Below are 16,503 nucleotides of genomic sequence, written 5' to 3' on the forward strand. Positions count from 1 at the left end.
GCAGCTGGTGGGCCATGGTGGGCTCGCGGCGCTGAGGTGAGCGCTGGGTCTGGCGGCGGGGCGGGATGGCTGCGCTGCGGGCCGCCCTGCTGAGCGTCCTGCTGGGCTGCGCGGCCGCGGCCCTCATCCCCGCGGCCGACGTGAAGGTGGAGGTGCTGCAGAAGCCGTTCCTGTGCCACCGGAGGACCAAGTGGGGGGACATGATGCTGGTGCACTACGAGGGCTTCCTGCAGAGCGACGGCTCCATGTTCCACTCCACGTGAGTTTCCCGGGGCGCGGGGCCAGCTTTGTGGATAGGATGTATATATGTGTGTGTGTGCGTGTAAGTGTGTGGTGCAAGAGGATGAAACAAGCTAGACGAGAGCTTTGCTATCACCTCAGAGCTGGCAGCCAGGAAGCTTGCATCGCTGGCAGACGCTGCTGCCTTTTATATTCTGATGTGCTGTAAGTGGTGTTCCGTACCCGGCCCAGACACATCGCATTCTGAGGGCAGCTGCGATGCAAATACGAGGAGGAGCCTGCAAATCCCTTGCTAATGGTGCCTTTCCTGTGAAGCGATGGGGTGCTAATAGTGGGAGACAGCGAGATGCTTACGAGGCCGCAGGCTGCACTGGAATCACTTGTGGAAGTCATTTTAAATAGCAGCCAAAACAGACAACGCTTTGCATGTTCACGGTCCTGCAGACGCAAATTAAAATCTCACTAATTTTCTCTTGTAGCTAACCCGTCTCTCTCAAAGGAGTTGTAGTGACGCTTTAAGATTTTGCTGCTGACTAACTCCTGTAAGTGCTCTTATGTCGTGTTCAGCACCTTTCTTGCATGACTAGAAATGGAGCTTTGGGCTGTAGTTAAAATTCTGTGCCTGTCAATAGATTGGAAGTGGTTGTGTTGTACCACCTGGTTATATTTGAAAAGGGGGTCGTCTGCCTGTTTTAAGTGTTCTGCATGCATTTATTTCTCTTTTTCTAGGTATCTGTTGTGTAGTCGTTTTTTCTTCCGCTGGCTTTTTCAGGAGAGATGTGACTGACTCTTCTAAGCATGTTACAAGGTATACTGCAGTCATGGCCAAGCTGATTTGTGACTTGCGATTTACAAAGAGCTTACATAGCCTTGAGCATAACTTCCAAGCATAAATGCCTTTCTAGTCTGATCAGTTTCAAAGCAAAATAAATGATCAGGAAAGTGAAGATGAGGATCCAGGTTTCTCAGCGTTGTCTTGAGTGCACCCTGTATGTGCTGTTTCATTCCTTTGCAGTTCTTAAGGCGCCTTGTCATGCAAGACATAACTTCTAAGGACTTCAAAAGTTTAGAACTTTCATTTGAGAAATACCAAGATACCATATAGGCTTTTATTTTTTTATTGCATAAGTGTGAGTGTTTTTGGTCTGTCCCATTTGCCTTTTATGGAACTTGCTGTTTAAAGATTGTGTTTTATTCCATTCTTTTCCAGTCACAAACATAACAATGGGCAACCTATGTGGTTTACACTTGGCATAAGAGAAGCCATCAAAGGCTGGGACAAAGGTTTGAAGGACATGTGTGTGGGGGAGAAGCGGAAGCTAACTATTCCACCAGCCCTTGCTTATGGAAAAGAAGGGAAAGGTAAAATGCCTAAACTCCTCTTGCTTAAATTGTTTTTAATCTCTATTAATTTTACTGATTTTGACTGAAGAGGTTAGCAAGTTTTCCGTGTTGATATCATTAATTAAGGGAAATTATTGGAGTGGGGTGCTGTTTCTCGAAAACTTGTTTTCTGCAGAAAATACTCATTAAGTGTCTTAAGTGGTGAATGCAGGAGAGGAATTTGTGACAGCAGCTGTGCTGTACATTCTGAGTGTTACTTCTGTTAGTGCTGAGCTCAGCAGTGCTCTGCTTTATTACTTATTTTCAGTCAAGCTTGAAGTGGTTACTATAGTTAACACTTTGGTTGTTGCATCTGTGTTTGTGATAATAATTCCATGAATGTGCATGTGCAAGCCTTGTTCTTTTTTGTGGGTTTCTTCTAGGAAGCTGAAGAACCTCAAGTTCTGTTCATCCTCTTATGTTCTTAAATGTTACAATGAAAACTCACCATTTATTTCTCCATATAGGGGCACTTCATTCTTTCCTTCTTACAACTTTGGGCAGCTGTGCCTGTTACCCAAAATAAGATATGTGGGAACATTAACAAGCAAGCTGATATCTACCAAAAACGTACTGAATGATGTGCAGGCAGATAAAAGCATGGCTTGTAATGTTTTCTCTCAACCTGTGTGCTGCTGGCAGTACTTTTCTCCCCTTTCAAACATTTTCAGACAAACCTTCTTTTAATGAGAAGGTCAAGACTGGAATGTGTGGTTAAATGAGTGACAGTTTAAATGATGCAGGAATGTTACTTTTTCTGCTTTATGCACGGCACAGCTGTAAGTCTTTTTCTACAAAAAAAAACCACCACCATTAAATGCTGTAGAGCTCACCTGGTAATTACAGGCCTAATTGCTTTGACTGAAGGCAACTGTAGTGCTTTACATATTAAAGGCTTGCAAGCCTCACTTATGCATTTAATGCAAGAAGGCTGAACTAGTAAACGCTGCTAGCTGCGTGCTTTGGGAAAACACTGAAGTATTTGAACGTATGAACCTTATGTTGCTGTGCTGTTGAAGAATTCTGTTTTCTTCATACTTTCCACTGAACACTCAGTTCACTAGCTTCCCACCTGGTGCCTTTCTTGCTCTCTGTCCTGAATGATGAGTCACATGCCTTATTCTGCAACCCTCAGGAAAAAAATTTACCTATGTTCCAAACCCCATGCAGGCCACCGTGGCCTATATTTCCAGAAGATTCTGTACATTTTTTCATTCTGGAGATCTATTAGCTTGTTAAATATATTCTGAACTGCAGAAATAAACATCACAGCTTCCAAACTGTTAAGTGAGGATTAATTTTCTCCTTATTTCAAGGCATGCACGTATTTTTGGAGTGCCTCTATCCAATATAGAAATAGAGAGGTTAAATAGGACCAAATGGCAGAGGAGCAAAGTTCAGAGCTAAATAGTCTTTGACAGTAGCATCAGCCATTAGGGTGAGGATGTATCATGCTATTGAAAAAGCCAGAGACTGATAAACTCTAGAGATGGTAATAATGAAATGTTCTCTGGCACTATCAGAAAATTATTAATGTATTGACTTGCATCAAAATGGAATGATGTTAATAACATTATGTGCAGGCTTATGTGTCCAGTTTCTGCTGTGTGTTTGGAAGTAGTTCAGTGCTTTTTGTGCTACAATTCAGAGACAGCCATAGGATACTGACAGCATTGCTGCCCTTCTGCTTTTCTTGTCAAGAAGTGCCAGGATACCACTGACAGAGGTAGCATTCAGTCCATCTGATGCACTACTTGCCTTGCTGTCCATTGGTCTGAGCTGTGTACTGAAACAGTAGCCACCTAACTTTATGGTCTATTTCACTGCTTTCTGCTCAGACTTGGTCTGGCTCAAAAAGTGGTTCAAGAATCTTGTCTCATAAGTCTGTGATGAGTTACTGAATAGGAGCTCACAAGAGTACACGCTAGCTTTCAACGAAGCTGGTTGCATCTGAACTTGCACATGTGTTGCAAGGGCTGCTCAGGGTCTGAGCTACAATCTAAAATAGTTGTACTTAACACTGTTACAGATGCTTATTCATTTTGGCTCAAAATGCAAGTTGCTTTGAAATAATGGGATTACTCTGAAGCATGTGGCTTTCATGGTGCACTAAACGTGTATCTTTCTAACTTCGTTCTGTACAGGAAAAATTCCACCTGAGAGCACATTGATCTTCAATATTGACCTTCTAGAAATTAGGAATGGACCCAGGTCTCATGAGTCGTTTCAAGAGATGGATCTTAATGATGACTGGAAGCTGTCCAAGCAAGAGGTGAGTGGGTTACTTTTCTTGCAAGCAAATTTAACAGAATTATGTAGTAAAAATGAAAAGATAAGGTAAAGCTTGGAAGCTTAGCTTTCAATAAAAGCTGAAGATGCACGGCTATGCTGTACCAAGCTGAGCCTTGGATCTTGAGCTGCTGAATTGAGGAGTCTACAAGTGGATTTTGCAAGCTGCGGCATAGGCATGTGATGGAAGTGCACCCCACACTTATGGAAAACTTCATGAAGTAGAACATCTTAGAAATAAAACTTCAAGGTTTGGTTGTTTGTTTTTTTTTTGAGTTAGTTGCTGCTTAACTAATAAACTAGATTTTGAAGATCACCTACTGTAAAGCAGTCCTGTTTTGTAGCTTTTACTGCCTGAAGAACATTTATGGAGCACTATTCTGCATTATTCTTGTTGCCTTTTATTTTCAGGCTTCTGTTTTTACGCTGTGTGTATGTTATCCATGAGAAGTTAGGATAAACCACTAAGTTCATAGAATTACCAAGACTGGGAAGGATCTCCAAGGTCTTCTAGTCCAACTGTCCACCTACCACCAATATTTCTCCACTAAACCATGTCCTTAAGTACTATGTCTAAAGATTTCTTGAGAACTTCCAGGGATAGTGACTTAACCACCTCCCTGGGCAGCCTGTTCCAGCATCATTTTTTATTTAGGGACTGGTTCAGTTTGTCAGTCCTTAGGAGGGTTATCTTTTTGTAATGCACAGCAGCTAGGCAGTGTCAGTGTTTCCAACATGCATATTAGAAACATGAGTAATGACCACAACACACACTGGAATGTGAAATGAATAAAACAGACCTGAAGCGTGACCCATTTATCTTTCTGTTAACAGTCCACTCTTGCAGTTTCTGTTAAACAGGTTCTGTCTATTTAACAAAGGGATGTGTTGCTATTAATATTCTGGAGATGCATTGCTATTAATACTCTGATAGAAAGCTTTGTGATTCAGAACACTTAGGCTCTTGGTAGTTAAACTCAGTAAAAATTGCTTGCCGTTAGTAAATGGCTTGGTGTACGTAACTGTTCTAGCTCTCCATTCAAAAACTGCCTTGAATCTATTTGTCCTTCAGAGCCTTGAGATTTCTAGTAAGACATTGTAATGTGTTGCCATTAGAGCAGTAAATGTAAAGATTATGGATAGATTTCTGTATCATTTTGGGGTTGCTGTTTGGGTTTACATCTGCTAGTTTGACAAATTGCTAAGACATGAGAATGCTGTTTTAGTTCTGACCAATTGGTAGCTATAATTTCTGCCTACCCGTTCATACTTTACTATATAGACATCAGATGACATACTTTCTTGGCACAGTTTTCAGTCGTACAATAAAGCCATGGCAACTAGTTTGCTAGCTTTATTTTCTTTCATCACCAAGCAGGGCCAAAGAATCTAGTTAGACAAGTTTCCTTCTGTTGTGGCGTAGGAAGGAAGATAACTATTAATAGTTTAATACTACCATCCCAACTCTGTCTCTTACATTCCAGTAATCAATTATCTTAAATATGAAGATGTTAACTCTCATCTTTTATCTAATAGGTGAAAATTTACTTGAAGAAAGAATTTGAGAAGCATGGAGCAATGGTAAATGATACCCAGCATGATGCTTTGGTTGAAGACATATTTGATAAAGAAGATGAAGACAGTGATGGGTTTATATCTGCAAGGGAATTCACATACAAGCATGATGAGCTGTAGAAAAGGATGACATAATTTTTTTGACACAAATGGCAATGACTTAGACTGTCTGGTTCTCTTGTCGTCTTGGTTCTGTGTTTTGGAGTTGACAGCTGCCATTGGCAGAAGAGAAATGACAAAAAAACAAACCCACGCTTTTTTATATTAAAAGAGAATTTCAGTTGTTTACGTTAAAAATATATATATATTTTAAACTATTTGTAAGATTGAAATTGTACTTTTGTGCAATGAAGACTTGCACATTTTGTTTTTTAATTTTGTATTAACTTATTTTTTCAGAAATGAAACAAGGTTTCCAGGTATCGAACATCTTGAAAATCAAAATCCAGTACAGTGCCTTTCTGTGCTTTATTTCTTCAGATCACATTCAGTGACTTTTACATATGACTTCTAGTCTGACTTAATCAATTATTTGACCTTCTTTTTTGTACCTTGCTGCTTGTAAAGCGGTGTGCTGGCATTGCTTGCTTTCTGCAGATTTTGAAATATCCACTAGAAAGCATCAACACCTTGTAAGACAGCTGAGAAACTCATACGAAGCTGAATGAGAAGAATGGCTGTCCTATGCTGATTCTGCTTTTCTAAAGGAGAATACTAAAATAACCGTTTGCATCACTGAAGGAAAACAAACAAACAAAAAAATAGGAGTTAAATATCAGACCTTCTCATTTTTATATTAGCAGTGTTCTAGAAGATAAGGTACTATTTTCCAAATAGTTTTGTTGTTCTGCAGAGGTAGCGTCCTTCACTTCCTTACATGCATTGGTTTGTGAAGAGATTGCATTTTCTTCACCTCAGGTGTTGAGAGACATCTAAAGAAAAAAATTTAGCAAATTTTTTTTCCCCATTTTCAGAAAGGAAGGAAGGAGCATGCTAACATGCAGGTCAGTATGTCCTAAAGAACATTTTGTGTTACTTGCCAGCTTTGCTACTGCCTGAATTGTAGAATTTGTCTTATTTTTTTTGCACCTTTGCTGTATTTTCACAGGTAGCACAAAAGTTATCTGAGTCTTAAGTAATAAAGTGACTTTTAAAAAAAGAAAAAAGAAATGTGAGGTAAACATTCTGCTGCTGAATCTTTATGGTGTGGAGATGATGAGGATTTCAGCTCTGTCTTGTGTGTTTGAACCCTCTCTAAAGAGGAAGAAGCTTAGTCATCATCCATGGGCCTGAATGAGTGGGTGAGGTATCTCTTAGAAGGATTTAGCCTTTATTCTTCCAGCACTAAAATGGGTTTCTGTACAGAATACTTGGATTTAAAAATACTGCCATAGGTTTTGTAGGGATATGAGGTAAACCAAATTGTATAAAATCAGTATTGCTGTAATGTGCTAAGGAGGGGTGGGGGAGCTTGGGGAGAGTTGCGTTCAAGATCCTCAATTAGCTTGATGAAAATCTTCTCTGCAATCTAGCGTTGCGTGTAAGTATTAGAAGACTGCTTTATTATAGACAGCAAGGATTTCTGTACAGTGATTGTGCTACGTGAAGATATGCACGGGTGGAGTTTTTGCGTTCCAGCATTTGGTATTTTATGGCATGTGGCTTACATGATGTGTAGTTTTTCATATTTTGTTTTAAACTGTTTTTTTTTTTTTTTTTTTTTTTTTACCCTTCTTCACAATGTCTAGTTTTCTTGAACCTATTTATTCTTTAGTTCTGTGGCAGTCACAGTAGAATGGCATAGGATGCTACTTCCATTTGTTCTTCTGCTTGTTGCCTGTCCTGGTTATTGTGAGGAAATAATTAACAAGTCATCTTACCAGTCAGTCATGAGTTTACATAAACTTTTTTTTCCTTTTTGCTCTAGAAAATTTGTCTTGCCTGACATTGTTTGTGTGCTGAGCATCTTGATTTCTCCTACAGTCACCAGAGCACAAGGCACTTTAGAGTAATTCATCATATTTATATAGTTCATGTTCTGTTAGGGTGGATGCCTTATCAGTCAGAGGTGCCTATCTTCCCCCATTAACTACGTGGGGAGCATAGACAATTCTTGCATCCAAGGCCAAGAATGTCTAATGGGTTATAAAGTTGACCCTTGAGGCATTACTGCTTAAGATTCAGGATCTGGTTGGTAACAGCCAACCAAATAGAATTACAATGTGAATGCTGCTGGGAAGAGTAGAATTGAGACTTGGAATGGGTATATCAGGTTTTAAAATCATTTGCAGTATTTAGCATGCTCACTGAACATCTGGCTGGGAAATGAAAGCATAAAAGCATGAAATAAAACTTGACCCTGATTACTGGCCAAATACTTCAAATTTAAGCTTTTTTTAATGGATACCAACCTACTTCTAAAGTGAAGGCCAAATGTTTTGCTTGTATTCAGTAGGAGTTTGGAGTCGGTGAATACTGTGAAATATGCATTATCTTCTGTTTAGATTTTGAAAATATTTCATAAAAATAACTTCAAGTAAACATACTGTAGACAATTAATGCCAGCAGAGTATTAAAGCTGCAAGGCCAAGATGATTTATTTGGTGTGCTGTGCGTAGATTTACACGGAGTGAATTCGTTTTAATGCTTTTCTTGGTAGCTATGTTACATTTCTGAAATTGAACTTAAAAATTTCTTAAAAGTGCAAAATCAGCAGCAGATTTCAGAAGCTGCTGCAACCTCATTACCATTTGCTGTCATTCAAGTTCTTCTGTGAAAATGAAGAAATTTCTTAGGAAATAACTGCCTGTCTTACCCTCAGCTGGTTGTTAGTCCCTGGGGCGTGCTTCTGCAGTGTCAGCAGGAGCCAGCTAGCTACTTACAGGGGAGCAGACATGAGCAGCTGCTCCTCCTCTGATGGGAGAAGAGGTATTGGAACTTCAGTAGCACTCAGCAACCGGCTTCTGTGCAAACTGCAAGCTCTATTTCCATGAAGAAACAAACCTTTGCTGCTTGTCTGTAAGATGCTGCACTTGAAAAAGTGGAGATGGCTCAACGGTGTTGTGAGCACGTACTGGATTGTTCCTCTTGCAGCTTGTAGCCTTCTCCCCACATTTCTTGTTTTCTGGTTACAGATGAAAACACTTTTTTTTTTTTTTTTTTTTTTTTACATACAGCAGTCTGTCATTCAGAGCTATGACCTAGCAATTACAATAGGAGTTGCTGTTTTGTGTACTTCAGAGCTCCTTTTATTTGAGAATCCTTGATAAGCATTGCAGTGACACAAGAAGGCTTTTGGCAAAGCTTCAGGAACAGTGTTTACAATCTTAAGTGTTTTCTGAAGCTTTCTTCTCTGAAATCAACTGACACAGCAAATGGTGTTGAAGCTAAAGGAAATTGCTTTACTGGGTTTCAAGTCTTTGCTTTATAATATTTTACGTCTGCTATCAACAATGTTTCTGGTATTGAGGTGTTTATGATGGGATCATAAAACTGCAGTGTGAAGTACGTATTGCACTGCTATGATAATTATTGTTCATGATACTTAGGACAAAAATGATCTATGGCATGTTTGAGAATTCCACATAAAAATTGGTGTTACAGGTCAACCATTAAATTACAAGTGCCTTTGTCATATGTGCTCTCCAAACCACAGTCTCTGTTGCTGAAGAGTCTACCTCTTAATCCAGAGATCTCAGCCTGAAATGGCAGCTATGAGCAGGGTGGAGAGAGCTCACTGCTTTGGGATGTTTCTGGGAAAAGGAGTGAAGCTAGGGCAAGTGCAGTAAGGCACAGAAGAGTGATTTGAGAAATGCAGAAGGCTTTGTTGTCTCAATCCTTTGGCATCTGATTCCTTGGCAGAAAACTGGCAGCCACTGCTACAGGTACTGCACATCGTAAGACAGCGGGTTCTTGGTCTGACTTGGGTTAGAAATCGCTGCTTCAGCTGATTCTTTTTGTGGGTTCTCCTCTTGTCACAAAGTTAATTCACACTTTCAAGGTTCATTAAAGAATATTCAGAATAGTTATTCTGAGTTTAATGTTGTCCTAAAATATCTCAGCCTCACTGTAAAGCTTTTGCAAAAAACAAAAACAAACCATGAAATAAACCCAAAACAGCTTCATTATTTTCATATAATCCTGGATAATTTTAGCTTTTCCTGAAAGCCAATCATAATGCTTACGTTCTGTGCCCTACTTTTCTCCTGGTGTTCAAGAAAAACAACTGTGACATAATGATCTTTCTTTAGCTATCCTGGTTCTGCTCTTACATCTGTGCATGATTATGTCCACAGTTTTACTCAGGAAGTTAACTAAGAAGATCAGTAAGAAGCTGCAGGGACAAACACATCCTTGCTTAGCTTTCCCAACCTGCAGTGAGCTCAGATGGGAAACACCTTTCATTGCATAATTTTAATTCCCAGAGCTTCAGATCCAAAAGTAGAGTGGTTTAGCTTTTACTTGATTTGGAAGCCTTGTGTTATTTTCTATCTTGGATGATATTAAAAAAAAAAAAAAAACAAACAAACAAACAAAAAAACCTTAGTTTAGCTGAGAAATTTGCCACTGAAGTGTAAGATAAACTGAAACTTCAGCATGTCAGGCAGATTTTGTGCAAGGTTTCTGAATACCCTGTTCTTGATGGAGGGTGAGAGTTTGTACAGAGGGACGTGTTCTCTATTAGAGAAACAAAATCTTTGAAGGCTTACATTAAAAGCTTGCTGGCTTTTTATTTACTGACTGAAATACTTTTCATAATGTTGTTAGTAACACATCATGTACGTGGGAGGGATTTTAAGCATATGTGCTGTCTATTCCTTATCCCTGTCCTTGCGAAGGGCTGGACTGAGCCATAAGTGGAAACCAGGGAAAATGATGTTCTGAGGCTTTTGCACATGTATGCATGTTTGTTGTGGAGGTGGTGCTTTGTTTTCTTGTAACTGCTCTGCATCTTGACTAGGTAAATAATGAACAAAGACCTTTGAAAAAATATTAGGTTTATTTGGCTGCTGAAATCTGGTGTAGCCAACTCTTCAGAGCTCCTCAAATCTCTTTTATGCTTTCCTCTAATTTAAAAATTCTGAGGCTGTTCCTACTACTGAGAGCTGCTCTTTGTATTAGGTATGATGCTTCTAATTTCTAGTTTGTGTTGTGACCTGCTTAAGGAGATTAAATGATGCAGGATAATTGATTTCTCATCTGAGAGTCAGACTGAAAGCATTAAATCAATTCTGTCCTCTTACATTTTGTTGCCATTGAAATTTCTTTAAAGGAGCTGATGTTTCTTCTTTCCCAGACTACTAAACTAGGTAATACCCATTTCTTTTGCACATGTGGCTTGCTGTCTCTCTGGAAGTAAACAGCTCAGCTTAGCTCTGGTATCTCTAATCTGCTGGGCTATGATTTCAGAGCAGGTTTTCATTCCGTAAATGCAAAGCAGAATGCATTAGTGACTCTGTGCCCAACTCTGGGTATGGAATCCATGTAGTTATACCTAGCAGACTAACAGTAGCTTAAAGAAAATCCTGACTTTCTGGATTACTCTTAGCAGCTTTGAAAATACTGTTTTGTGCTCCTTCCTTTTAACAGAAGGATGCAAATGCAAATTGTTACTATTATTCCAGCCCTTAGCTGGAATCCCATCTTGTCCTCATTGCTATTGTCACTAGTTGGGTTAAAATCTGGGAAACAGAAACAGCCAGTGTTAATTTGTTAGCAAGTTCCTCCTATGGCAGGGCTTTACAGCCTCAAGCTGCCATTCACAAAGCAGTGGGGCACTGTGAAGGCAGCCATAACCTCTGCACCTTGCCTTTTCAGTAGGCAGCTGTGGGAGAGCAGTACAGAGGCAATAATGTCTCTAGATAACTAACTGAAGTGCTGTCAGCCAGGTCCTGCTGTCACACTGCAGCCCTAGGGTGTAAAGCTAAGCACAAGCCTGGGGAAAATACCCCTGGCAATGGGGGGAAATAGAAGAGAAAATAGAAAGGCAGGGGGACAGCTTGTTGTACCAGCCCCCTTTTCTTGTCTGATAACTTCAGCCAAGGAAGCTTAAACACTTTTAGGTGACTGATTGCTGATGTTTCTTCGTTAAAATAAGTACATAGCATGCAACCAGTGTGAAATAGCAGAATTCGAACTGTGTACTATCTTCCCCACCACCTCTTCTCCGCCATTTTCCAGACATACATTCTGGACGAATGTATGTAGATGTATGTAATGTAAAGTCCTAGGGGCTCTTTTATGAGTGAGAAATTCTGACTTGGGAATATTTGTCCAAAACTTAAGCCCCCTGATGTGCAGAATAATAACAAAGGCTGCAAAAAAAAAACGTGCATAGATGGGACGTGCCACTGTTCAGTGTCCCAGCTTATGATGTGTATGGAGTGGTGAAAAGTGGTTGCTGACACATGTTTGACTTGGAAGTGTACTTGGCAGACCTGTTGCTGTGGTAACTAATCAGAAGGCTAACCTCCTCCGAATGAGTGCTGTTTGCATTGCACCAGATGGCTCATACATCACGTAGTGGCATTTTCTGTCCCTTTCATTACTGTTCAATCTTTTCTCTAAGTGCTGTGATTTAATTTGCAGCAATTTAGACACAAATTATTCAGATTTGTGACATGCTAAAATACAATACAAAGCTGCTTGGGTGGATGCAACCGAAGATCTACTGTTTCAATAATGATATATATAGAGCACAGGGTTACCATAGCATATTTCTTGCAGATAAAGTGAGACCATTTTTTCAATTCGTTGCTCTGCTACAAGCAGTTCTGCCCAGGCAGCGTGCTAGCAATGAGAATATGGATGAAAGCTAAGGATAATTTCATTAAAAATTCTGTATTTGTATTTTCTGATTTTTATCTGTTGGGGTTTTTTTATTTTTTTGTTTGTTTGTTTGTTTGTTTGTTTTTATTACTGGCTTATTTTCTCAGAATGACAGATCTATTTCTTTCACCTACTTTGACTATTTATTATTGTGAGCTACTGTCAAGAGATTCAGCCTAATTGTTACAGATTCTGTTACAACTCACCTATAAAGCCATAGACCTAGAGTTTTTTCTTAAGTCAGTAATAATAAATGTCTCATGATAACTTTAGAATTACGAAAATAAGTATGCTGTCACAGATCATTATACATCATCAATGTTCTAGTTTTCCTGCTTTAAAAATCAAGTGATAGACAATGCTTTTTTGGTAAATGTAATCATCACTCCAGGGAAAGGCAACCTTCTTGAATGGGTGTTTAGTTGTGTAGTTCAGTGCTGAGTCTGACAGGTCTCTAGACGTCAAGCACACCCTGAATCCTTGTGGTGTGCTGGCTTCTTCTGTCCCTGTGACTCTGGTTAGCAGTTGTGCTTTGTTGTGTCACTTCTACAATGGAGAAATGAATTACTTTCTGTGTGCATGAGTAAGAACTGGGCATCTAAGCATACCATTGTGCCTGCGATGGCATCTTACGTACAGCTGCAGCCATTTACATAGCTTAATCTTCAATGGTTTAATTGGATAAAGGGGGTGCACCCAGGATTTCTCCTATCTTTGTAATTCAAACAATCACTGAGCCCAGCAGATGTGATCTCTGTGTGTCAGAATATTGCACCTGCTGCACTCTGCCTTTGTTATGGACAAAACTCCCAGAGTGTGGGAGAAGTACTCTCAACTATCTGCACCGATCTCCTGACTATAAAAAAGGAACCAACACCAAAGTATCATTGATGATTTCTGCTCTTTTAATTTATGACATCACAGCTCATCTGAATTTACTGGCCTATGATATGACTATTATCCTAGGGGCTTCAGGGGTTTTTCAGTGTTGCACAGAGTTAGCTCTTCTGTGCTTAGGATTTTTGCTTCTGTAACTCACTGCAAATGGAGTCCATTAAGTTTAGTAGAATGCCTTTATAGCTACAGGTTTAGAATTCTGACTTAGCAGTAGGCAGCTAATTTTTCTCTGTACAACACTAACTCATCTGATTATTATGTGCTCTGAAACAATGCTCCACCAGAGAGGACAAGGCTAAGATAGTTGCTTGAAATATCAGAAAAGCATACCAACAAAAGGGATTTACTGGCTGAACTCACCTTTCACAAAAACATATATGACTTAAAAACCTAAGTGGTCTTTTTTGTTGTCTGAATTAAGCTAATTTGTTTCCTTCTAAACAGTGCTGAAAAAAAAGTCATTTGATTGACTGTATGTGTGTCTGCATGTCTGCTGTCTTAGATTTCCAGAGGAAAATAGTTTGGAACGGAGGAATCAAATTTATTAGTACTAAGGATGCTGGATACTAGTTCTGCTGAATAGGCTTTGATCTCCAACTGAGGAGGTGTTGAAAGGACAAACACACAGTGACTTAAACTGTGTGTTGCTCTGGTTGATTAGTTTTTCCACACATTAAATAAATAAATAAATAAAACCAAGGAGAACAAGGGTTCTTTAAATTTCTGTTCTGTGAAGATGTGTCCTTCCTGTGTTCCTTCAATGTTGCATTTTTTACATATCCATAAATTCTGATGTCATTATATTAAATGTGATGAACAAATAATAGATGAACATCATGGTTTTGTCCTAACCATAATAGTTTTGTATTTTTTGTTTATGCAGCAATCTCCGTTCAGAGGTTTCAAAGATGCAGCTGTAACTGAGAGCTCTCTCCATTTCATTTTCTCCATCTCATTTATAAGGCAATTTAATTGCCATGAGGTTAACAAGCAGTAGGCTTATGGCAGAACAGCTCCCCTGATTGCTGGGACTGTGCTCTAACCACTCGTCTTTGCTGCTTTACACAGGTCGTGACAGCTTACACAGAAAAGAAGCATCAAGGATTTCTGTGAAGCCAGTGTTCAGTCATTCAGTAGACAGTAATAATTCTTAGGTAGATTATACTTAGCCATAATCATCTCTAGAGTAATTAGGAGAACAGACTTAGTCATGTAAGTGAGCATAATAGGGCAATGAAAGTAGTGTGTTATAGGATATAATTTAAAATTCCTTTTAAATTGCACCTGCTCTTTTCTTTTGCTATCTTTCTGCTTCTGAGAAGCGAGCTGACTCTGACATGGTTCATCCTTGCTGTAATGCCAGAGCAAGGAATTTGGATTGCTATTTTTAAACAAAGTTATTACAATTAAACTGGTATAAACTCCTCAGCTTTTCAGTATTGATTCAAACGATTCAAATCACCTTACAGTCAGGTATTTCAAGTACAAAGTATCCAGCCTTTTTTTTCTATTGCACAGCATCTTACACTGTAATTCTGATCACAGCAAACAGTTCAGCGCAGAAAAATCAAAGGTCTTACCTAAAATACAGGATGGAAGATCTTAGAGTATCAAGAACTGCACGAAGCTATTGATCAGCCCTGTATTTTAACCAAGAGCACTGAGCCTAAGTGGTGACTTCTATTAGTCTCTATTCAGGTTGCTGATATACTCAAAGAAATGTACAGATGGCACAGCATTTTTCATTCACTGAAATTTAAAGTGTGAACAGCAATTATTTTTTATTTGTACTAACTATTTATTTGTTGCGAATGAAGATGTAACTTCTGGTCTGTGATGGTGTCCAAAGCTTACTCATAATTTCTGAACCTATGCAGTCTCATGGATCCATGTTGTTTAAGGTGGTGAGAGGAAATCACTGCCTCCATATATGGTTCCAGAATTTTTCCTTCTAAATTTTCTTTTCATATGGGATGCTGTATACAGAGCCTTTTCATATGGGATGCTGTCTACCTTTTTGACTTTCCTTTGTCAGGTTATTAAACTAGATCTAGTGAGCAATGTAATATTCAAGTGTCTTGATTCCTACCTTGAAGAGGCGAGTGACTTGTACTTATTCAAGCTGAAAGTGACTTTTGGTCCTGTGGCTTTTGTGATTCATTCTGCAGATCTGTTAGGCTAGCCTGGCTAAGCCTAATAATTCTGGTGACTGAAAAGGGATAGGAACTGCTTTAGCAGGGGAATTGGACTAGATGAACTCCAGAGGTACCTTCCAACCGATATGATTCTGTGAAATGCCTTGAGGAATTCAGCTCTGACCACAAAACTATGCAGCAGTAGGGAGCACATCATGATAAGGAACTTGTCGGCATTAAATTCTGCTTGCTGAACACATAAAACCTGCGATAGGAGACAATCATTGAGAATAAACCTCTTGATCTGGGGCATAAAGCTTTTCTATAAATTTCTGTATTTTCTCGGCCTTCCTCAGATTCTACATGCTTGCTTCTTTACCTCTTTCTGTTCTTTGGCTGGAAAGCTCTGGTTGTTAATGCTCTTTTTTTTTCCTGCCTTTTGGTTCATCCTTGTCTTTCTGTCCTTCTTTCCAACTTTCTTTCAGCCTTTCCATCCTCCTAGCAGACATGGCAGCCTCTTCTGCACACTGAATGTCTGGGCTGGAGATGATGTTGGCAGAGCAATGCGGCTCCTACTGCCTCAGTCGGGGCTGGTACGGCACATAGGGCAAGCTATCTGATTCCTGCACTGAGGATTAGGCAGGATGTGCCCTGTACTGGGCCTCAGAGGGATGGATGCTCAGGACCATGGAGCTGGCAGGTCCTCGGGGTTCAGCCAATGGAGGGGTGACAGCTTACTGTGCCACGTCCCTTGAGACCAGCCAAGAAGCCCCGATCTCGAGGCCATCCTCCATCTTCATCAAGGCTGGGAGCCGCAGGACGGGCGAGGCCTCGTGGGCCGCTCTGTACCCAAGCACGCCAAACGCGGCCACCTCTTCCAGCCGCCATTTTCGTGGCCCCTGCGTGGCGTCGGTGGGACCCCCCGGCGGCGGCCGCGAGGAGCCGCTGCGCTCCCTCACACGGGGGCGTGGGGAGACCGCCGTTATCGCAGAGCCGGTGTTGAGGACGGAGCCGACGGGCCTGGCTGCCGGGACAGCGAGTCGCAGAGCCGAGACCGCCGCGGGGCCGCACAACCGCCGCGTCCTCCGCAGAGCCGCAGCGGCCGGGACTCGCAGCGCGGAGCGGTTCGGGCGGCGGCTGCGCGCGCAGGGGAGGG

General features: G+C 40.4%; 1 protein-coding gene across 1 annotated transcript; it reads left to right on the top strand.

Moving 5' to 3' along the window:
* The first annotated feature begins 65 nt into the window (after positions 1-65).
* Positions 66-7,373, top strand: FKBP14 (FKBP prolyl isomerase 14). The gene is made up of 4 exons (XM_042888550.1): positions 66-259; positions 1,451-1,602; positions 3,768-3,895; positions 5,449-7,373. Exons 1-4 carry the CDS (start codon positions 66-68, stop codon positions 5,605-5,607), a joined length of 633 nt encoding a protein of 210 aa, XP_042744484.1. The 3' UTR covers positions 5,608-7,373.
* The last annotated feature ends 9,130 nt before the right edge of the window (positions 7,374-16,503 follow it).

This window comes from Lagopus leucura, unplaced genomic scaffold (genome assembly GCF_019238085.1).
Source record: "Lagopus leucura isolate 7727_CA_CO unplaced genomic scaffold, USGS_WTPT01 Super-Scaffold_100157, whole genome shotgun sequence".
In the NCBI taxonomy this organism is placed as follows: Eukaryota; Metazoa; Chordata; class Aves; order Galliformes; family Phasianidae; genus Lagopus; species Lagopus leucura.

What these genes read in the sequence shown, in the direction of transcription:
- FKBP14 (XM_042888550.1), top strand. Translation starts at nt 66, where the DNA reads ATGGCTGCGCTGCGGGCCGCCCTGCTGAGCGTCCTGCTGGGCTGCGCG. An exon ending in GGCTCCATGTTCCACTCCAC is followed by an intron (nt 260 to 1,450) that starts GTGAGTTTCCCG and finishes ATTCTTTTCCAG; the next exon opens with TCACAAACATAACAATGGGC. An exon ending in GGAAGCTGTCCAAGCAAGAG is followed by an intron (nt 3,896 to 5,448) that starts GTGAGTGGGTTA and finishes TTTATCTAATAG; the next exon opens with GTGAAAATTTACTTGAAGAA.